The 24,298-nt window shown below is 47.5% G+C and overlaps 1 protein-coding gene across 1 annotated transcript in view; it reads right to left on the reverse strand.

Annotated features, from left to right (window-relative positions):
- Window positions 1-1,183: 1,183 nt before the first annotated feature.
- The window catches only part of sgsm1a (small G protein signaling modulator 1a), a 197,654-nt gene continuing 174,539 nt past the window's right edge, over window positions 1,184-24,298 (reverse strand). The window contains exons 22-25 of the mRNA XM_063034063.1: window positions 23,764-23,873; window positions 22,181-22,277; window positions 13,996-14,163; window positions 1,184-11,290 (exon numbers count right to left, since the gene is read on the reverse strand). Of these exons, the coding sequence (XP_062890133.1) occupies window positions 11,202-11,290; window positions 13,996-14,163; window positions 22,181-22,277; window positions 23,764-23,873 (464 nt within the window). The 3' untranslated portion in view covers window positions 1,184-11,201. The remainder of the gene's footprint in view (window positions 11,291-13,995; window positions 14,164-22,180; window positions 22,278-23,763; window positions 23,874-24,298) is intronic.

Consider the following 24,298-nt stretch of genomic DNA (forward strand, 5'->3'; position numbering starts at 1 on the left):
TTTGCATATATAAGTACCAATCATAAGACATATTTCAGGTGTTTAACAACCAGTTAAATCTACTGTCTGTGTTAAATTTCAAAACAACTTTGTTATCAAATAATTGTCCAATAGTAAATGTTGCCCTGGAATCCTTTGTATCTTTCCCTTGTCTTGGTATGCCTGGTGACCTTGCTTCTCAGGGTTGAACTGAAATTCTGTACAAAGGAGAATTCAGTCAGATACCGTTTTAACCCTTGTGTTACTGCAAATTTCACACATGGACAGTTGTGCTTGACCAGGGGTTCCCAACTTGGGTCCATGGACCCCTCAATTAATGGTGGCGATCCATGGCATAAAAAAGACAACTCGACAAACCTTTTAGATTTTCGTGAAGTAACCTACAAGGTAGATGAGGGTAAGGCTGGTGATGTTGTCTTTTGGTCTTTAGCAAGGTTCTGCACGGTAGGCTGGTCTGGAAGGTTATCTCCCATAGAATCCAGGGAAAATTGGCTGAGATCTAGCAGGCAGAAGGTGGTGTTTGAAGGTTGTTTTGCAGAATGGATGCTGTGCTGCAGGGATCAGTGTTGGGACTCCTTTGTCAATATAAATGATTTGGATGTAAATGAATGAAACTTGATCAATAGTTAGTGGGTGATACAAGATGAGAAGGTGCTGTTGACAGTGAAGTTCAGTGTACAAAGTAACAGACACAAAATGCCAGGGGAGCTCAACAGGCCAGGCAGTATTGTGGAAAAGAGTAAACAGTCGACATTTTCGGCCAAGACCTCTCCTCTGTCCTGACGAAGAGTCCCAGCACGAAACGTTAACTGGTTACTCTTTTCCATAGATGCTGCCTGGCCTGCTGAGCTCCTGCAGCATTTTGTGTGTGTTGCTCTGTACATTAAACTTCACTGTCAATAGCATCTTCTCATCTTGTGTCATCCACTATTGATCAAGCCTAGTTCATTCACATCCAAATCATTTATATGAATAAGGAATAACAGCATCTGCCAACTTTCCCTTGTTAATGTCCAATGTAGTGCATATAAATAATGTAGATTACAGGCGTCTCCTGATCAGTTAATGACGTGGGCTGAAAATGGCAAATGGACTTCAATACAGCTAAGTATGAGGTGATGTACTTTGGAAAGTCAAACCAAGCTAAATGTAGAAAAAACACATGGTCCGAAAATATTTGGAACATTTATTTATTTATAGATATATCTCATATTTAAAATACACTCACCATAGAATTCATATATATTTATATATCTCTTTTTAAATCATATAATTTTACCCATTTGACTGCTAAACAGGATATGCTCTCAAGTCTTAGAAAAGAAATTTAATGATAAAATATATATTTTACTATAAAGTTACAACATAGGCTTCAGCAAGAGGCTCACGGGGCAGAAAACTGAACCATGGCACCATGTCAAGATATACACCACGGAGCGGTAAGGGGTCCAAAACTGCACTTCACTGCATGAGGAGATTCTGCAGACAAGCTCTTCATAAATCCACCAAAGCGTTATTTGCTTTTCCTTCTAAGGCTGGGGTCCATGGACCCCTCACAGTTAATGGTAGGGGTCTATGGCATAGAAAGGCTGGGAACCCGTTCTTTGAAATAAAGTGCATTGGGATCGGGGAAGTAAAGAGTGGATACTGGTTTCTTTCTACTTGGACTGGGATTGGAGGTGTGAGAAAGGAGGACTAAAGACACTGACACTCAATAATGTTACTGGAAAGGGAAGAAGCCACAGAATGGATAATTTCACTCACCACAACTCTGAACCGATTCCACATCCAATTCTCACTTTCAACCACTCTACAACTCATGTTCTCAGTTGTATTTGCAGTTTGTCTTCTTTTGCACATCGGTTGGTTGTCACTTTGTAGCTCTTTTTCATTGATTCTATTGTACTTTTCTACTATGAATGCGTGCAAGAAAATTAATCTCCGGGTAATTTATGGTGACCTACACAGACTTGATAATATATTTACTTCCAATTTTGAATGGAATGTAAGTTTTCTTTAAATGAGCACACTCCAACATCCAGAAGTTTGGTACCAATGATGCTCCTCAGAGTGTCCTCCTTTGGACTACAAAGCTCCCAATGCTTGGTTGGTATATTAACCAGGCACTAAGTTGCCTCTAGTGCAGTAACCTGGGGTCCACACAGCCCTCGGTTAATGGTAGGGATCCATGGCATAAAAAAGGTGGGGAACCCCTGCTCTAGTGTATAGGTGAGAGGCGGAATATGAATCAGGTTTTCTGTCGCTGTCGCATGTGATGTGAAATTTGTTGTTTTGTAGTAGTGGAAAGGCAAAAGACCAAACATTACTATAAATTACAAAATAACTAAGTAGTGCGAACAAAGGAATAACCACTCAGAAATCTGGTGGTGGAGGTGAAGGAGCTGTTCGTGAATCTCGAGCTGAGTGTGGGTCTTCAGGCTCCTGTAACTCCTCTCTAAAGATTCTAAGAAGAAGAGGGCATGTCCCGGATAGTGAGGGTCTTTAGTGATGGACGCTGCCTTGCTGAGTTGATGGGGGACATACGGAGACTAAAATAGCATTGGTGCCGGAGTTCCCAACTGTCTTTATGCATCAACCAATACCATTAAGCAAGGGTCTCAGCCCAGAACATCCGCTCTTTATTCCTCTCCATGGATGCTGCCTGACCTGCTGAGTTCCTCCAGCATTTTCTGTGTGTTGCTCTGGATTTCCAGCATCTGCAGAATCTCTTGTGTCTATGAACACATGTTAGTAAACCACTTTCAGAAGCCTGCAGTGAACCCAGGCACTAAACAGAACTGTCTGCAGTCAAATGCCCTTGTGCACCACACAAAGATTAATTGACAGTGTTCCTTAACTCAATTACCTGAAATCACACGAGCAGTGAAGTGTAGTCTCGGGCTTTACCAGAACTGCAAATACTGAAGTATGGAGCAGTGTTAGCAGACCACAGCGCAGCCCCTACACTGGAACAAAGAATCAACGTCTTGCATCATGTTCATTAATCTCATTGTTGAAACTGAGCAACTTTCTTTTCTTGGCGTTCTCATCGCTGGCCTAACTGCTGATTCCTCTCGTAATACTGTGATTGGAAGAGGCCAGCCACTGGCAGGACTAACCCGTGTCTGGGGAACACAGTCGACTTGCGCTTCTCATAACGTCTGTTGAGATTGAGCTTTTGTGTCTCTACGGGCTGTCACGGGTTCCCGGTGGTTGGCCTAACATTTTACATCGGCAGTTGGCTGTAAGGAGTCTGAATGTTCTCCTCGTGACGGCGTGGATTTCTTCCCGCATGTGTGGTGAGCGCTAGCAAGTTGTGGGGCTGCTACGTTGTTGCTGGAACCACATTGCCATTTGCGGGCTGCCCCCCCCGTACTGTGTTACCCATTGACATAAACAATATATATCTGTATGTTTCGATGTGCACATGACAACTAAAGTTAGTCCAACCTCTGTCTATGAATTTAAACCCTTTCCACACAACCCAGGGGCTAATTCAACACTTGAAATTACTCCACCTTCAAACAACTGCAAGAACTGTTTTCAACAAAACCCCTTCAATGTGGTTTGTAATTGGAGCTCTGATTGGTGAGCCAGTCTGAAACTTGTTAACCATGGACATGTGCAGAAGAAGGTTTGGAACTGCTAGTGCTTGTGGCAAAAGGCCCAGCAGGACAACATGGACCTGTCACACTGCTTTTCAGTGCCACACATTGGCTGATTCATTTCACTCGAGCACTGCTGGTGACTCACTAGTCTGATGCCCAGGATGGAGAGAGAGGCTCCCACTTGCTGCATGGTACTCTCTACGTTCTGGGCGTCAATATTCCAACTCAAAGGCACTGCTTGCCTTGTGGAATGGGCCACTGTGTCGAGCTGAGGCTCCAGCCTTCATTCCCTCACCCTCACTCGAAATACTGAGGCAGGCAGCTCACCCTCGTTATCCAGACTGGCCGGGCAGTGGGGGTGACTCTGGCCGAATGCCATGCTACCATGGATTCTGGTCACTCAGATGCATCAACGTTGTACATTTGCTGGCTCTCTGTTAGGATCATAAACATGACCTCTTGCTTTACCTAACAAAAGGAAACCCTCACAGTGTTGCTGCAGGTGAATCCCAACCCCAGGGTTGGTTAGATTTGAGACTTCAGCAAGAGATCTTACAGTCAATTTTCTTTTATTAAAAATAAACACTTTGGACACTGCTGCTGGTGTAAGATAATCCAATTCTGGGTTCCCATCAAACATTAACCAACCAAGCCATAAATATGACAAAGGGCAGGAACTTAGCATGTAGTGCAAATTGTGGTCCAGGGTATAAAGCACTAACTGGCTTTTTTATATCTCTGTAGAGAAAGCACAATTCACTTCTACAATATATATATTTTATATATGTTCATCTGTGTATATATAACTTTTCTGGGTTTAGACATTTAGATAACTTTACCACATTTAAGAACCTCTGTTTATAGAACGACATTTCACAACAAGGCAGTGACACACAGTTTCAAAGTTTACAACCAATGTGAATAACACGACTCAAACTGACGGGCACTTGGACTGGAAGGGGGCCACTTCTTCTCCATGGTGAAGAGGGCCCAGGTGAACATCAGGCTCCCAGCAGCCGATGGGCCCAACCCAGGACAGGATACCTGCACTGCTTTTGCCACTGATCATCGTTCATCACGAGAATCAGGAATGACCTGTCAAGCTAGATGCTTGGTCAAGAGGGGGAGTGGATAGTGGTGAAGGATCTGACCGTTCTGTCAATTGTCCCTTTAACAACGACACAGCTATGTAGTGGTTAGCGTGATTCTTTACACCACCAGCGATCAGAAGCTCGGGGCTCAATTCCTGCTGCTGTCCGTAAGGAGTTTGTACGTTCTCCCTGTGACCACGTGGGTTTCCTCCGGGTTCAATTCCCACCACTGTTTGTAAGGAGTTTGTATGTTCTCCCTGTGACCACGTGGGTTTCCTCCGGGTTCAATTCTCACGGCTGTCCGTAAGGAGTTTGTATGTTCTCCCTGTGACCACGTGGGTTTCCTCCGGGTTCAATTCCCACGGCTGTCTGTAAGGAGTTTGTACGTTCTCCCTGTGACCACGTGGGTTTCCTCCGGGTTCAATTCCCACGGCTGTCCGTAAGGAGTTTGTACGTTCTCCCTGTGACCGTGTGGGTTTCCTCCGGGTTCAATTCCCACGGCTGTCTGTAAGGAGTTTGTGCGTTCTCCCTGTGACCATGTGGGTTTCCTCTGGGTTCAATTCCCGCCGCTGTCTGTAAGGAGTTCGTACGTTCTCCCTGTGACCGTGTGGGTTTCCTCCGAGTTCAATTCCCACCACTGTTTGTAAGGAGTTTCTACGTTCTCCCTGTGACCATGTGGGTTTCCTCTGGGTTCAATTCCCGCCGCTGTCTGTAAGGAGTTCGTACGTTCTCCCTGTGACCGTGTGGGTTTCCTCCGGATGCTCTGGTTTCCTCCCACAGTCCAAAGATGTACGGGTTAGGGTTAGTAGGTTGTGGACATGCAGGAAGCATGCTGACACAGCGAGCTGCCCCTAGCACATCACAAGCAATGATACAAATAATGTATTTGACTGTGCGTTTCAGTATTCTGTACACGTAACAAATAAAGCCAACTTTTATCTTTAACCAGGGCTCGTTGACCCTTGACCGTAAAGCCAGGAGATTACAGCAGGGATTAAGGGGTTGCAGTACTAGAGGTGTGCCATTCACAGGAGATGAAGGCAGCCTGCCATAGGGAGCACAGGGCTCCCAGCACCAAGTCTCCTGGGCGGATAGAGAAACGGGGCAGAGGCAGAAAGAGAATCTGATCTGCGCTCCATCACTTACTCTGAATTATACTCCACACTGCAATCAGCTTCTGATGTGCACAGGGATAAATATGGATCACAGTAAGTCTTTAGTGTGCCTTTCCAATTTGAACTTTCCCACCTTTGGAGAGTACATCTAATACAACCCACCCTTGAGGAAGCAGGACTGACTTACAAACAGGAAAAAAAGGGCATAAAATCAGAAAATCTTACAAACTGCGAGAAGACATCCCTGTATCCAGAAACCTTTTACGGCTCACAATACAGGGTACGGTTAAGCTCCTCTATAGCTGTCCTCCCACAGGAATATCAGGGTCCTGCACCCTCCCTCCCTGAAACTCATCTTAGTGGCGGGCGGCATCGGTAGGTGTGTGTGTGGTCTTAGGTCATTCCAAAGATCCAATGATGGGAGGCAGGAGAAGGCCACACAGAAACTCTCAGCTCACAATCTCTATCTTTTCCAGGCCAGGAATAAAATTCCTTGATTCAGTTTTCAAACCCAGGGTAGGGAAATCCCTTGATTCAGTTTTCAGTAAGTATCCAGAGGCTGAATCATCTCTCTGGAGTAGCAATTTCTGAAGTTCTGAGACCCGTGGATCTAAATCTCACTGAGGATCACTCTGGAGCCCTGGCCAAGTGCAAGGTTGGAAAGTGGAGGAGATGAGAAGGGTTGAAAGATTAGGGAGTCATCCTAGTCAATGACTTCCCAAAATTGTCACTGAGTGTGGTCCTTGCTATAGTGCAGTTCACTCCCTCCAGGGGGACGTGGCTGTTGGTCCAACGGGAGTGTGTTCAATCCCACACCACTCATTCGTAAGGCCAGTGATGTTGTGGGGATGGAACTGGACCCTCTCACGGTGGTGTCTGAAAAGAGGATGCTGTCTAAGTTGCATGCCATCTTGGACAATGTCTCCCATCCACTACATAATGGACTGGGTGGGCACCGGAGTACATTCAGCCAGAGACTCATTCCACCGAGATGCAACACAGAGCGTCATAGGAAGTCATTCCCGCCTGTGGCCATCAAACTTTACAACTCCTTCCTTGGAGGGTCAGACACCCTGAGCCAAGAGGCTGTCCTGGACTTATTTCATAATTTACTGGCATAATTTACACATTACTATTTAACTATTTATGGTTCCATTACTATTTATTATTCATGGAGCAACTGTAACGAAAACCAATTTCCCCCGGGATCAATAAAGTATGACTATGACTGATCGGATTTTCTAATGCAGGGAATGTAAATAGAGGAACACACACAAAATGCTGCAAGAAAACAGCAGGTCAGGAAATGAACAAACAGTCAACGTTCTGGGCCGAGGACTGGAAAGGAAGGGGGAAGAAGCCAGGATGGGAAGTTGGAGGGAGGAGGAGTACAGGCTGGAAAGTGATAGGTGAAGCCAGGTGTGGCGAGGGAGGACGAAATGAGAAGCTGGGTGGGGATGGGTCAAAAAAGGTAAAGAAGAAGGAATCTGATAGGAGAGGAAAGTGGACCATAGGAGAAAGAGAGGTGGAGGGCAGCAGAGGGACGTGATAGACAGGTGAGGTGCAAGAGGAGGGGAGAGAGGGAGCGAGAATGGGGAATGGAGGAGAGGGGTGGGGGTGGGGGGATGAAATTGCCATAAATTGGAGAAATTGATGTTCAGGTTGGAGGCTACCTGGATGGAATATGAAGTATTGCTCCTGCAACATCATCCACCTATCTTCCCCCTCACCTGTCATCTGCCAGCTTCTCACTTCACCCCCACTCACCCACCATCCCACTCACCTGTCACCTGCCAGCTTCTTATTCTGGCTTCTTCCCCCTTCCTTTTCAGTTCTGATGAAGGGTCTCAGCCCGAACCAGCAACTGTTTATTCCCCTCTATAGATGCTGCCTGACCTGCTGAGTTCCTCCAGCATTTTGGGTGTGCTATCTTACATCAGAGACCAAGGGGTCTGTGGACCCCAATTTGGGAACCCCTGGTTTAGAGGTATAAGGGCCAATTAGGGCGAATGGGACTGGCTCAGGCGGGGAACTTGGTCAGGAAGGATGAGATGGGCCGAAGGGCCTGTTTCTATGACTCTGAAGATCTGTGGTAACTACATACTCACCCTGGACCTTGGTAGAGGGTGTCGGGGTGTCCAAGCCGAATCTCTGCAATAGATTTTGTTGGAATCACCTCAACCATTCATTCATGCCTGTTCTCCCCATCCCATCTGCTTCCAGTCAAACCATCCCATCCCAATTCTCAGCAGTAACCTTCGCTTCCCCATTCGCTCGGAGCACAGATCATCAGCTTGAGCTCCACTGTGTATGGAATTGGTTGTGGTTACCAGGATGAGGGCAAGCAGGGTGGCCTTAAAGGTCAGCTTAGCACCAAGGGACTCCAAACACAATGGGGAGAGGTGCCAGCGGGGGCTCCAAACACAATGGGGAGAGGTGCCAACAGGGGCTCCAAACACAATGGGGAGAGGTGCCAACAGGGGCTCCAAACACAATGGGGAGAGGTGCCAATGGAGAGCGGTTGGAAGAAGAGGGAAGGAGCTCCACCTCTATCAGGTGAGTGACCGATGTGCCGGTAGTTGAATGAATAGGCAGTCCTCAGGTTTGGTTCCTGAGAAATGTCCATTTGCTGATTTCTCCTACAGGTCCCATTTTATCAAGTATTCATTGTAAAATGGCTCATAATTTAATTATATACCGTAATCCAGTCTTCATTAACCTTTAACATCTGCCGGACGATGCTGAGGATGTTCTATGAGTCTGTGGTGGCCAGTGCTATCATGTTTGCTGTTGTGTGCTGGGGCAGCAGGCTGAGGGTAGCAGACACCAACAGAATCAGCAAACTCATTCATAAGGCCAGTGATGTTGTGGGGATGGAACTGGACTCTCTCACGGTGGTGTCTGAAAAGAGGATGCTGTCCAAGTTGCATGCCATCTTGGACAATGTCTCCCATCCACTACATAATGTACTGGGTGGGCACAGGAGTACATTCAACCAGAGACTCATTCCACCGAGATGCAACACAGAGCGTCATAGGAAGTCATTCCTGCCTGTGGCCATCAAACTTTACAACTCCTCCCTTGGAGGGTCAGACACCCTGAGCCAATAGGCTGGTCCTGGACTTATTTCATAATTTACTGGCATAATTTACATATTACTATTTAATTGTTTATGGTTTTATTACTATTTATTATTTCTGGTGCAACTGTAACGAAAACCAATTTCCCCCGGGATCAATAAAGTATGACTATGACCACCACTGCCACCTTGAAAACTGTACAGGAGAATTGGTGTAAAATGGGATTCTATAAAGTCACCCATAACATGGGACCCAGTGTACTTGTACAAAGATTAGAGCAAATTAAGAAAAAGACAAGTGGTTTACTAGCCACTATTGAAAGGGTTTGGATCAAAAGGGAAAGGAGATTCTACTCCAAATGTACAGATGAACCGCACATTATAGATGCTCAGTTTATGGAAATTACTCTCACAGTATTTGGACCAAAATTCACTGTCACAGAACTTGTGTCCAAAAATATTAAATTAATATAAATTCTCTTTTTTTTCCAAATCACATTTCTGGATGGATGCATGGATGAAGTAGATTTGAGTTATGAAAAATCGCAACACGGCCCATTTTCTAGGAACTCAACCCCGTTAGCATGGGGATTACCTGTGTAAGGTGATACAGGTGTACCATGCAGAGTTTTGCTCTCCTTTCCTATTGATGGAGATTAACTCCCGGGATTCTCACCATGATTCCTGGAATGCAAGGGTGAACTTCCAAGAGAGGTTGAGTATAGAGCCCAAGGTAACCAACGCGGAACCAGGCACAACTAGTCCGTGCCAGCTATGTTACCTGTAATCTGGCTGAGCCCAAATTTTCTGTAATTTAGAAGAATGGGAGATAAGTTTATTAAAATATACTATATACTTAGAGATGTATGGGTCCTAATGCTCTTCCGTTGGACAACATTGGTGCCGTGGAGAGGGGAGACTTTCAGCATAGGCAACTGCTGGTCTTCCATACAACCTTGCCCAGGCCTGCGCCCTGGAGAGTGAAGACTTTCCAGGTGCAGATCCATGGTCTTGCAAGACTAACGGATGCCTTTTACTTAGAGATACCACATTAATAATTATCAAGAGGCCTGTTCTGAAGAGGTGGATAGCTATTTAAGTCTGAGATGAGGTGAAATTTCTTCATGAAAAGGTTCTGACCTTTAGAATCGTCTGCGTTGGAGATCTGTGGACGGTCAGTCAGTAAAGATACTCACAATCAGTGGATGTTCTCACTGAATGGCAGAGTCAACTCGAGGAACTGAGCTCAAGACTCGGTTATGTTGTGGCTAAATCCTGCTATCATTACAATCCTTTTGAAGAGTAACCAAGTAATTTTGTTTTTCTGACCTGGCTAAAGATTGGATTCAAAAGATGGCTTCAAACTTAAAATCACAACCTCCAGATTCAGAAGTAATATACCTGTTAAATGAAACACTGCAATTCCAACCCAAATTGTTCAAATGGTGGGAGAATATGAAAGAGCAGGTTTGTGCTTTGGACCTGAGGAAAGTCCTGAAAGAACCAGGAAACTTTTCAATTAAAACCAGGAGAAAATTGTAAACACAGAAGAGAGAACAGGTTTGGAGGCTGCAGATTTGGTCTCAATAACAATCACCATAGGTCCCTGGACGTGGCATTTTCCGCCCCCTAGTGGTAGTCAGTGAATCCTGCAGCTGATCACAATACAGTACACGGCCCAAGTTGGCAACAGAATGGCAGTCAATCAATCTATCGCTGGCTACTGTGTAGGAATCTTGGCACTGGACTGAAATAATCCCTAAACACACAATGGCAGGGCATCAGCGAGTGAATGGCAACTTATTAAGAGCAAGGAAGGAGAACATCGTGCATCAAGTTCAATCCATCGTTGTTGTGCATCGAACATGGTCTGCTTGGCCTCTGACAGACTGTCCATCTCCCTGTCCTGTTGAACTCTTTTGCACCATCTGCTTTGATGGTCACCCCTGATCAAACTCCATAAACATTGGGTTTAAAACATCACCTCCTACAGTGGGTGCTCCACCTCCCACTGGCCCCTGGCCATTGAGTAAAAAACACAGGGAAGATCACACACAGGAATGGGGCCCCTGGACAGGCAGACTCAGCAACTTAAACAGAGAGGTACAAAAGTTGTGAAGCCACGACCTCACGGAGACGAGGGAGCAGAGTCTTTAATGTCACTCCCCAAGCGCACAGTGGCTAAACCAGAGGTCTCAGCACAAATGCAACACCACAAATGACAAGGTTTAGACGGCTCGAAGGCTTCACCCACCACCGAGGTGCTGCCCAGATGCTGTTGTCTCGCTGCTCCTCGCCCTCCTCCGCCTCACTTATTCTCGATCAGCTTCTGCACTTTGTAAACCAGATCTCGCGCCAGCTTCAGAACTTGCTTTGCGTCGTGGTGCTCAGCCATTTCTGGAAGGCAAGATAGAAACCATAGAAACTATAGCACAGAAACAGGCCTTTTGGTCCTTCTTGGCTGTGCCGAACCATTTTCTGCCTAGTCCCACTGACCTGCACACGGACCATATCCCTCCATACACCTCCCATCCATGTATCTGTCCAATTTATTCTTAAATGTTAAAAAAGAACCCGCATTTACCACCTCGTCTGGCAGCTCATTCCATACTCCCACCACTCTCTGTGTGAAGAAGCCCCCCCTAATATTCCCTTTAAACTTTTCCCCCCTCACCCTTAATCCATGTCCTCTGGTTTTTTTTCTCCCCTTGCCTCAGTGGAAAAAGCCTGCTTGTATTCACTCTATCTATACCCATCACAATTTTATATACCTCTATCAAATCTCCCCTCATTCTTCTACTGATGGGAAATTCAGGGGGGGTCAGATGTCACAGAGGTTCTGGGGAAGTCGAGGGGAGTGTTGGGTCAACTTTTGAACTGGCACTTGGATATTGAACAACCTGGCCCATTCTGAGTTTAATGGCAAGCCAGTGATTAAAGGGTATAATGGTCCATCACGGGTAAAGCTCCCCCCCCCACCAATTTAGCCCATCTACATGAAACACAGTCGCAGGGAAGCAGGGGCTCCCACCACCCAGGACGTGCTGTCTTTTCAGGAAGAAGGTACAGGAACCTCAGGACTCGTACCACCAGATTCAGGAACAGTTAATACCCCTCATCTGGCTCCTGAACCAAAGGGGATAACTTCACTTGTCCCATCACTGAAATGCTCCCACAACCAAAGGACTCACTTTCAAGGACTCTTCGTCTCATGTTCTTGATATTTATTACTTTATTATTATTTCTTCACTTTGTATTTGCACAGTTTGTTGTCTTCTGCACTGTTATTGAATCCTTAAGTTAGAGTGGTCTTTCACTGATTCTGCTATGGTTATTATTCTATAGATTTATTGAGTATGCCCTCAAGAAAATGAAACTTAGGGTTGTACATGTTGACATATATGTACTTTGATAATAAATTTACTTTGAACTTTGAACTCCAGGGACCTGCTTCAATCCCGGATGGGGTGGGCCTGCTCTGGGCATTCCATTTTCCTTCTCCATCCCGAAGACACATGTTAATTGGCCGGGGGTAAGCTGACGATCGTGTGGGCAAGTTACAAAGAATCAAAGGGGAGCTGATTGTGAGACAGGAAATAAGTCTCACGGCTATAGGGGGGTGAGAGTGATGGGGTTCCTCAGCTGTGAGTCAGTATTGACCCAATGGGCCAAAAAGCCTCTGTAATAACATCTTCTCTGCTGGAATATTCAATAGATTATTGTGTGACTCCTGAATGGGTAGGGGGATGAGTTTGTTCCTTTAACAACAATGTCTTCCACTATTAGCATGAGAAAGCTACTCAGAGTACGATACATACACACAGGAGATTCTGCAGGTGCTGGAAATCTAGAGCAAAACACACTAAATGCTGAGGGAATTCAGCAGATCAGGGAGTGTCTATGGAGGGGAATAAATGGTTAACATTTTGAGCTGAGACCCTTTGGGCGATAATAGTTGCATTCCACTGTACATTTTAGAAACATAGAAAATAGGTGCAGGAGTAGGCCATTCCGCCCTTCGAGCCTGCACCGCCATTTATTATGGTCATGGCTGATCATCCAACTCAGAACCCTGCCCCAGTCTTCCCTCCATACCCCCTGACCCCTGTATCCACAAGGGCCATATCTAACTCCCTCTTAAACATAGCCAATGAACTGGCCTCAACAGTTTGCTGTGGCAGAGAATTCCACAGATTCACCACTCTCTGTGTGAAGAAGTTTTTCCTAATCTCGGTCCTAAAAGGCTTCCCCTCTATCCTCAAACTGTGGCCCCTCGTTCTGCACTTCCCCAACATCGGGAACAATCTTCCTGCATCTAGCCTGTCCAATCCCTTTAGAATCTTATACGTTTCAATCAGATCCCCCCTCAATCTTCTAAATTCCAACGAGTACAAGCCCAGTTCATCCAGTCTTTCTTCATATGAAAGTCCTGTCATCCCAGGAATCAATCTGGTGAACCTTCTTTGTACTCCCTCTATGGCAAAGATGTCTTTCCTCAGATTAGGGGACCAAAACTGCACACAATACTCCAGGTGTAGTCTCACCAAGGCCTTGTACAACTGCAGTAGTACCTCCCTGCTCCTGTACTCGAATCCTCTCGCTATAACTGCCAGCATACCATTCGCCTTTTTCACCGCCTGCTGTACCTGCATGCCCACTTTCAATGACTGGTGTACAATGACACCCAGGTCTCGTTGCACCTCCCCTTTTCCTAATCGGCCACCATTCAGATAATAATCTGTTTTCCTATTTTTGCCATCAAAGTGGATAACTTCACATTTATCCACATTAAATTGCATCTGCCATGAGTTTGCCCACTCACCCAACCTATCCAAGTCACCCTGCATCCTCTTAGCATCCTCCTCGTTTTGATGAACATGTGATAATGAAATGAATCTGAAGGGAAATGGATCATCCAAGAATGACTCTAATGGAGATCTGTCCTGTAGGGCTGCCCCCGTTACTTTAACCCTCAGTTGCAGTGAGAGTGGGAGTCTGGTGTACTCTTTCCCTCCCTGACAGGTAGACAGCTCATCCGCTATACCAGCGGCGGTCTCCCCGGAGCTTCTCCCCAACAGATAGCAGCTCCTCCTCTCACTCACCGTTGAAGAACTTGATGATGTCTGTGAAGTCCATGTTATTCTCCAGAATGATGTCTCGGTAAAGTTCCACCATGGACAGCGCAATGAAGAGGACAAAGTGTGTAGACGAGGTGAACTTTGCGGCCCAAATGGTCTCCCAGACCGAAAACACGTCATCATAGACCAACTCTGTGCAAAGGGGAAAAGGCAGACAAGCTGCTGAAACTCAACAGGAATGAGGGACCTGCATTTAAAGATCACCAATCCACAACTATCATCAAACACCCATTAGCACTAAACAACACAGAACATCAATCAATACAACACAGTACAGGCCCACAATATTGTTCCAGCCTTTTAACCTCCTCCAAGATCAATCTAACCCTTCCAGCATAGCCCTCCATTTCTCTTTCATCCACCTGCCTATCTACTTTATACTTTATTGTCGCCAAACAATTAGTACTAGAATGTACAATCGTCACAGCGATATTTGATTCTGCTCTTCACACTCCCTGGATTACAAATATTAAATATTAAAAATAGTTAAAATTACTAAATATTAAAACTTTAAATTATAAATCATAAATAGAAAATAGAAAAATGGAAAGTAAGGTAGTGCAAAAAAACCGAGAGGCAGGTCCGGATATTTGGAGGGTACGGCCCAGATCTGGGTCAGGTTCCATTCAGCAGTCTTATCACAGTTGGAAAGAAGCTGTTCCCAAATTTGGCCGTACGAGTCTTCAAGCTCCTGAGCCTTCTCCCGGAGGGAAGAGGGACGAAAAATGTGTTGGCTGGGTGGGACATGTCCTTGATTATCCTGGCAGCACTGCTCTGACAGTGTGCAGTGTAAAGTGAGTCCAAGACCGGAAGATTGGTTTGTGTGATGTGCTGTGCCGTGTTCACGATCTTCTGCAGCTTCTTTCGGTCTTGGACAGGACAACTTCCATACCAGGTTGTGATGCACCCTAGAAGAATGCTTTCTACGGTGCATCTATAAAAGTTAGTGAGGGTCTTAGGGGACAGGCCAAATTTCTTTAGTTTTCTCAGGAAGTAAAGACACTGGTGGGCCTTCTTGGCAGTGAACTCTGCTTGGTTGGTCCAAGTCAGGTCATTTGTGATATTGACCCCGAGGAACTTAAAGATTTTGACCTGTTCCACTTGCGCACCACCGATGTAAATTGGGTCGTGCAGTCCGCTACTCCTTCTGAAGTCAACAACCAATTCCTTTGTCTTGCTGATGTTGAGGGATAGGTTATTGTCTTCACACCATGCCACCAGGTTCTTAATTTCCTCTCTGTACTCAAACTCATCATTACCCGAGATACGGCCTACAATTGTTGTGTCATATATTTTGAGTTATATATATCTAAGAATCTCTTTAACGTCCCTAATGTATCTGCCTCTACCATCACCCCTGGCAACACGTTCCGTGCACCCACCACGCTCTGTGTAAAAAAACCTAACTCTGACATCTCCCTAAACTTTCCTCCGATCACTCTAAAAGGATGTCCTCTGGGATTAGTCAGTGCCACTCTGGGCAAAAGAAGCTGTCTGCCCATTCTATCTCTGCGTCTTACACACCTCTATCAAGTTGCTTCTCATCCTCCAGCTCTCCAAGGAGAAAACCTCTAGCTTGCTCAACCTTTCAAATTCAAACAGAATGACACTAAGGTCTCAACCTGAAACGTCAACGGTGCTTTTTTCCATAGATGCTGCCTGCCCTGCTGAGTTCCTCCAGCATTTTGCGTGTGTTACACTAATGCTACAGAGTTTTTCATGTTTGTGTTACACTCATCCCAATTCTATATGAATTCCAGTTCCCCTCAGCTCTCTTCTGTTATTATAACAGTTTCCAAATAAGGATCTAATGCCATGTTACATGCAAACAGTGCAGGAGATGTTCTGCACGACTGAACACCCGAGCAGTCACACTGTCAAGTGTGCTGATAACACAACAGTGGTGGGGCTCATCACCAACAACGATGAGACAGCCTCCAGAGAGGAGGTGGAAGAGCTCGAGGCCTGGTGACAGGCAAATAACCTCTTACTCAAAGTCAACAAGATAAAGGAGATGGTTATCGACTTCAGGACTCGCAGTACTCACACCCCTCTTCACATGGCACCACAGCAGTTTCAAACTCCTGGAGTGCATTGCATTTCCTGCAAGTCTCTCATGGTCCCAGAACTTCTCATACACAATCAGGAAAGCTCACCAACTCCTTCACTTTCTGAGGAGGCCAGGCTATGCACATCTCGACTCATGTCATTCTATAGATGTGCAGCAGAAAACATCCTCACATATCGCATCACTGCCTGGTAAGCAAACTGCACTGTAGTGGACAGGAAGGCTGTACAACCTGCAGTCAAAACTGCACAGGCAATCACTCACACCAGCCTACATGCCATCGAGGACAGCTGTACAGAAAGTATACATGGAGTATACAGAAAGATGCTGGGAAAGGGCCAGTATCATCATGAAGGATCCCCCTCCACCCTGCTCATGGACTGTTTGTCCCACTCCCTCAGGGAGGAGGTTATGCAGCATCCACACCAGGGCCACCAGACTCAAAAACAGTTATTTTCTCAGGCAGTAAGGCTGATCAACATCTCCACCCACTAACCCACCCCTCCACACCCCCAACCACCACTACTTTATCATCCTGTCAGTCACCATATGTACAGACACTCCTGTACCTAGTGTCACTTTATGGACATACATTACAATCATGTGTATGTAAGGTGTTTATACATTTACAGTATATTTATTGTTTTATTATTATTATCATTGTGTTCATTATCTTTCATGATTTTTTTGTGATGCATCGGATCTGGAGTAACAATTATTCTGCTCTCCTTTACATCTGTGTACTGGAAATAACGTTAAACACTCTTGCATCCTAAATTTGAAGACTGTAATCACTTACTGTAAAGACACAAGGAATTCTGCAGATGCTGGAAATCTGGTTCAACCCAAACAAGATGCTGGAGGAATTCAGTGGGTCAGCATTTTGTTTATACCGATCACTCATTATAATTAGTAAGCATCCACGCTCAAGTTGATGAATACAAACGGTACAGCATTACTCCAGGGTTAAGGGGCAGAACACAGTAAGTCATATACAGTTCAAGGCACGTATATCAGTGAAATACAGTCAAACAAACAAAAACATTTAGTCTGAGTGGCCCTGAGTGCATGATGTTGGAACAACCTGCAGCTGAACACAATACAGCTTGTCTTGTGCCGAGCAAACACTGAGGGGCAGCATTGACTCCAGCGTGGATTCCACTCCACATTGCCTCCGATGCCTCTCTGCTGGGCAGCTGTAAACAGGCCACTCTGCAGCTTGATGCCTAGTCTTTGCTACAACTGAGCATTACAGTCAGCATTACTATTACTAATCTGTTGTTTAGGTGGGGGGAAGTGGGTTTAATGAGACACATTTCAGACAGAGGTAGGGGATTGGGAGTGGGATCTTTAGGTAATTCTTTCCCATCACGGGACACTACGATGCTCCTGCAGTGACCACATTTTAATCTCCCCACACTCCTCCCAACTCTCCCAAAGTTCTACCACTCCCTGACAAACCAGAGACTATCTACAGTGACAGGCTACTCCAACAAGCCCCGCATCTTTAGGATACTGGAGAAATCAGAGCCTCTGGAGGAGCTTATCCCCGAGGATGAACAGATAGCACCAGATTAAACTGGGGTTACTGGAGGTGTGGGTAGCCAATCGAGAACACGCATTGCAGCCCTGGTGGGCACCCTGTATTACCTTCCAGCCACAAAGCATATTTGAACCGTATTGTGGAAAATATTACTCTTCATCACACAACAAATGTATAAACCAGATCATCTGCTTCAGTAATTTGTGCATTTATTAATGAATCAGGAATGATACCAATAACACCAATGGTCATGAAATTATTAGTTTGTTGAAAACTCATGCAATTCACTCGTGTTCATTAAGGAAGGGTATCTGCCCTCTGTACAAGGTTGGGCCCATTGTGACTCTCAAACACTCTCTGAAATAGATAGGGTGGTTAAGAGGGTGTATGGTGGGTTGGTTTACACTAGTTGGCAGCTGAGTGTAAGAGCTGTGAAGTAACGTTGATAGGACAACAAGACATGGGATCAGAATTAGGCCATTCATTCCATCGAGTCTGCTGTACCACTCCATCATGGCTCATTTATTATCCCTCTCAAACCCCCTCTCCCCCAACCTTTGACGCTCTGACTAATTTGGAATCTATCAACCTCTACTTTAAATATACCCAATGCTTAGCGTCCACAGCTGTCTGTGGCAATGAATTGCACAGATTCATCGCCCTCTGGCTAAGTGAATTCCTCCCCAACTCTGTGCTTGCAGCTCTGTTCAACGCCGGTGAGACCACACCGTTGTTTTTCACAATCCAAAGACAAATCTACTTCAAGAACTTCGAGTACTGCAGGACTACTACATCAGTGAGTTGCTTGTTGATCAGAGTAGCTGGACTGGGGCCAACGGTGGAGCCAGACGAGGTGTCAAAGAGGGAGGCTGAGGTGCCAGAGGAGCTGGTTTGGGTTCGGAGGTGCCAGAGGAGCCGGTTTGGGTTCGGAGGTGTCAGGGGAGCCGGTTTGGGTTCGGAGGTGTGAGGAGCCGGTTTGGGTTCGGAGGTGTCAGGGAAGCCGGTTTGGGTTCGGAGGTGTCAGGGGAGCCGGTTTGGGTTCGGAGGTGTCAGAGGAGCCGGTTTGGGTTCGGAGGTGTGAGGAGCCGGTTTGGGTTCGGAGGTGTGAGGAGCCGGTTTGGGTTCGGAGGTGTCAGGGGAGCCGGTTTGGGTTCGGAGGTGTGAGGAGCCGGTTTGGGTTCGGAGGTGTCAGGGGAGCCGGTTTGGGTTCGGAGGTGTGAGGAGCCGGTTTGGGTTCGGAGGTGTGAGGAGCCAGTTTGGGTTCGGAGGTGTCAGGGGAGCCGGTTTGGGTTCGGAGGTGTGAGGAGCCGGTTTGGGTTCGGAGGTGTGAGGAGCCGGTTTGGGTTCGGAGGTGTGAGGAGCCAGTTTGGGTTCGGAGGTGTCAGGGGAGCCGGTTTGGGTTCGGAGGTGTGAGGAGCTGGTTTGGGTTCGGAGGTGCCAGGGAAGCTGGTTTGGGTTCGGAGGTGTCAGGGGAGCCGGTTTGGGTTCAGAGGTGTCAGGGGAGCCGGTTTGGGTTCGGAAGTGTGAGGAGCCAGTTTGGGTTCGGAGGTGTGAGGAGCCGGTTTGGGTTCGGAGGTGTCAGGGGAGCCGGTTTGGGTTCGGAGATGTCAGGGGAGCCGGTTTGGGTTCAGAGGTGTGAGGAGCTGGTTTGGGTTCAGAGGTGTCAGGGGAGCTGGTTTGGGTTCGGAGGTGTGAGGAGCCGGTTTGGGTTCGGAGGTGTCAGGGGAGCCGGTTTGGGTTCGGAGGTGCCAGGGAAGCCGGTTTGGGTTCGGAGGTGTCAGGGGAGCCGGTTTGGGTTCGGAGGTGTCAGGGGAGCTGGTTTGGGTTCGGAGGTGTGAGGAGCCGGTTTGGGTTCGGAGGTGTGAGGAGCCGGTTTGGGTTCGGAGGTGTGAGGAGCCGGTTTGGGTTCGGAGGTGTCAGGGGAGCTGGTTTGGGTTCGGAGGTGTGAGGAGCCGGTTTGGGTTCGGAGGTGTCAGGGGAGCCGGTTTGGGTTCGGAGGTGTCAGGGGAGCCGGTTTGGGTTCGGAGGTGTCAGAGGAGCCGGTTTGGGTTCGGAGGTGTCAGGGGAGCCGGTTTGGGTTCGGAAGTGTCAGGGGAGCCGGTTTGGGTTCGGAGGTGTGAGGAGCCGGTTTGGGTTCGGAGGTGTCAGGGGAGCCGGTTTGGGTTCGGAGGTGTGAGGAGCCGGTTTGGGTTCGGAGGTGTGAGGAGCCGGTTTGGGTTCAGAGGTGTCAGGGGAGCCGGTTTGGGTTCGGAGGTGAGAGGAGCCGGTTTGGGTTCGGAGGTGTCAGGGGAGCCGGTTTGGGTTTGGAGGTGTGAGGAGCCGGTTTGGGTTCGGAGGTGCCAGAGGAGCCGGTTTGGGTTCGGAGGTGTCAGGGGAGCCGGTTTGGGTTCGGAGGTGTCAGGGGAGCCGGTTTGGGTTCGGAGGTGTGAGGAGCCGGTTTGGGTTCGGAGGTGTGAGGAGCCGGTTTGGGTTCGGAGGTGTCAGGGGAGCCGGTTTGGGTTCGGAGGTGTGAGGAGCCGGTTTGGGTTCGGAGGTGCCAGAGGAGCCGGTTTGGGTTCGGAGGTGCCAGAGGAGCCGGTTTGGGTTCGGAGGTGTCAGGGGAGCCGGTTTGGGTTCGGAGGTGTGAGGAGCCGGTTTGGGTTCGGAGGTGTGAGGAGCCGGTTTGGGTTCGGAGGTGCGAGGAGCCGGTTTGGGTTTGGAGGTGCGAGGAGCCGGTTTGGGTTCGGAGGTGCGAGGAGCCGGTTTGGGTTCGGAGGTGTGAGGAGCCGGTTTGGGTTCGGAGGTGTGAGGAGCCGGTTTGGGTTCGGAGGTGTGAGGAGCCGGTTTGGGTTCGGAGGTGTGAGGAGCCGGTTTGGGTTCGGAGGTGTGAGGAGCCGGTTTGGGTTCGGAGGTGTGAGGAGCCGGTTTGGGTTCGGAGGTGTCAGGGGAGCCGGTTTGGGTTCGGAGGTGTCAGGGGAGCCGGTTTGGGTTCGGAGGTGTCAGGGGAGCCGGTTTGGGTTCGGAGGAGCTAACCTGGCTGCTGCTTGTTCCTCGGAAACTTCAAAGTTGGACTGTGGGAGATTGTCTCAACGACATTTCACTTGCAGTCACAAGACTCTCCTCTGTTGGACGTTGATAATGTAAGTTGCTGCAGGCCTGTTACCCTTGTCTGGTGGAAGGACAGTCGACGTGGGAGCTGTGTAGCCTCAGGCTTGCCTGCTGCTGCAGACCAGGAAGAGACACGGAAGCGATGCATCAGGGCTGAGCCCCACCCATTGGTGCTGCCCTCCTGTGGTCGAACATTGGAATGACAGGCTGAATTGCCTGCATCTGTGCATTGTCACTCCGGGTCTTGGACTATGTATGTTTTCTTCTCAAGTGACTATGCTTCTTCGCTCGATATTTTGAATTAAGTTCCTCACTGTTTTTGAAAGTTTGCTTGCTATTTTGGATGTTTTGCACCTTGGCCCCAGAGCGACACTGTCTCATTCAGCTAGCTGTATCTATATATGGTTTGAATGATAATTAATCTTGATTTAATTTGATTTGATTTGAAGGGGCATAGTTTTAAGGCGATTAATGGAAAATATAGTGGGGGATGTCAGAGGTAGTTTTATGTTACACAGAGAATGGAGGGTGCATGGAATGTGCTGCCATTGATGGTGATAGAGGCAGATACAACAGGGACGTTTGAAAGACTCTTCCATAGGTACATGGATGAAAGAAAAATGGAGGTTTACGTAGGAGGGAAGGGTTAGATTGATATTCATCATCATTATGAGCCGTGTCATATGACATCATCATTACGCGTCATGTTGTATGACGTGGGTGATCGTGGTCCTTCCATGACCATGATTGTTCTTGGCAAATTTTTCTACAGAGGTGATCTGCCATTACCTTCACCTGGACAGTGTCTTTCCAAGATGGGTGACCCCAGCCATTATCAATACCCGTCAGAGATTGTCTGCCTGGCGTCAGTGGCTGCATAACCAGGCCTTGTGACATGCACCGACTGCTCGTACGACTATCCACCACCTACTCCCATGGCTTCATGTGACCCTGATCAGGGGCTAAGGAGGGTGCTACACCTTGCCCAAGGGTGACCTGAAGGCTAGCGGAGGGAAAGGAAGGCCTCACACCTCTATCCCGCCACCCATAGATTGATATTTGAATAGGTAAAGAGATCATGGGCCGAAGGGCCTGTACTGTTCTATAGGTTTGTAAGTTAGGGCTTGTATGGTTGTACTGTATGTGTACTGTAGGACTTGCACTGTTCTATATATTTGCAAGTTGCCCTGTCCAAGGGCAATTAGTGATAGTCAATAAATCCCAACCCTGGAGAATGGATTGCATTAAATCGCCATGACAATGGCTACCTGTGGTCATTGTTGCAGGTTCTCTCTCAGAGTGAGGTGCGCTCTACGTCCTGCTTGCTACAAAGCCTCTTCATGCGCAGGTGCTCAAGGGAGAGGCTACTGAGTGAACGAGATAGCGGAAGTGGTACGTAGGGTTCGGTGAGGTTTAACACAAAGAGCGAGGAGTCCAGGATAGACACGTACCTCGTTTGAAGTCCAGCAGGAACCATCGGTAACAGAAGTAGAAGTGGGTGTAGTCCCCATTCTGATGCATCAACTCAAAGAGTTCCGAGTCAAGGATCTAGGGCAGAAATCTCATTAGAGAGCACGGCCTTTCTGTAAGGGTAAATTTGGCACACATCCCTGCCCTTCAGCCACTCGTTCCCCACCAATTCACCCTACCTCCATTTGTCCAAAGCTCCAACAGCACCAATGTTCCTTCGAAAGCCCTGCCACTTGCATCCCAATCTCTGCTTTTCTTATTCAGCAACTCTCGATGGGGGAGACTTCTTCCAACCCCTATCTTCCTCCAGTCCAACACTTGCACCATAAACCACTCCTTTCGTCTCCCAGTCTCAGCACACCCAACAACACAACACAACACAAACCTCACTGTGGAATACACCGGGAGCCCTCTGATTGAGGAAGATAGAGTCCAGCACAGACACAGGCCCCTGGTTCAAAACCGTGCTGACCATCAGCCATCCAGTTACACTATAGAGCAATGTCGTTTACCATTACTTTAAACTATGTTCCCCAAGTTCCCAACAACTACCCCGTCCCCCGATTCTACCATTCCTAAACATGGGGGCAATCTGCTGTGGACAGTAAACAGGACTGTAGGGATACAGGACAGTAGTGCTGAGACCAAGACTGTGTGAGTCACTCATTATCATCAGTACGTGGGCAATCATGGTCCCATGACCATGATTGTTCTAGGCAAGTTTTTCTACAGAAGTGGTTTGCCAATGCCTTCTTCTGGGCAGTGTATTTACAAAATGGTGAGCCCAGCCATTATCAATACTCTTCAGAGATTGTCTGCCTGGCGTCAGTGGTCGCATAACCATGACTTGCACCAGCTGCTCATACGACCATCCACCACCTGCTCCCGTGGCTTCACATGACCCTGATCAAGGGGCTACTCTTGCCCAACGGTGACCTGCAGGCCAGTGGATGGAGGAGTGCCTTACACCTTCTTTGGTAGAGACGTATCTCCACCCCACTGCCCAGTGTTACGAATGTGGATGGAGCCGGTTGCCATCTTCCACCTCACACTCAGATGCATTGATTTATCACATGAACGTTGAAACACACGGTGAAATGTGTCATTTGGGTTAACAACCACCACACTGATGGATGTGTTGTGGTCTTCAGACATTCCGATGGTAAGACAGCAATCCTCACTGTGTTCCACTGAATGTTCACCTGGTCTTGTAAACCAAAAACTAGCTTAAAGTAATGGTAGATGACATTTCTCATCAGAGCCCTCTGGTCCTTCAGGAAGGAAGTTATTCTTCACTGTATTCAGTATCGAGCTGCAGATAACAAACACTGAGCTGAACTGAATAAGCCCGGACTCTTTCGATTTTCTGTTTTATACTCGGTGTTTTCGCTCATTTCTTTCTGGTTGCCGACTGCCTTGGACCTCCAACCTTATTAGACCTCCCATGGAACCCCATCCTTGTAAAAGACCACATAGTTCCCTACCAGTTTAGTTATCACCCCTTCACTCTGCCCAACTTGCGCCAAGGACTACTTGGCATTCCAAGGACTGTGAGCCACTGTACCTGAATGAGAGAACGCATGTTGGCAAAGTGAGTGTCCATGGCCCCACCATGCGGAAAATTCTGATTCATTCTCTTCATCAGCTGCGAGAAACAGCTGAATGCCATGACCTCTGCGTGTGAAGAAACAGACCACGGTCAGTACAGAGCAGCGATGAACTGGAACACGATCCCTGACCTTCTCACCAACAAGGTCAGTGTGGTCGGGAATTCTCTCTCAGAGAGCCACGTCCTCCAGTTCAGACCGCTGCAAAAGCAGAGCTGAACACACCCTCTACTGTGTATAAGCTGCATCTGGTAGCACCTCTCACATCCCCTTCAAGCCTGGAGCATAGGAGAATGAGACAGGTATACAGAGGTATACAAAGTTATGAGGGGGTGAATACTTGCGGGCTTTTTCTCAAGTTTGGTGAGAGTAGAACTAGAGGTCACAGGTTAAGGGTGAAAGGTAAAATGTTTAAGGAAAGCATGAGGGAGATACAAGTGTGTAACAAGCTGCCAGCAGAGGTGGTAGACGTGAGGTCAATTGTAACAGGTA

Source organism: Mobula hypostoma, chromosome 27 (genome assembly GCF_963921235.1).
Source record: "Mobula hypostoma chromosome 27, sMobHyp1.1, whole genome shotgun sequence".
In the NCBI taxonomy this organism is placed as follows: domain Eukaryota; kingdom Metazoa; phylum Chordata; class Chondrichthyes; order Myliobatiformes; family Myliobatidae; genus Mobula; species Mobula hypostoma.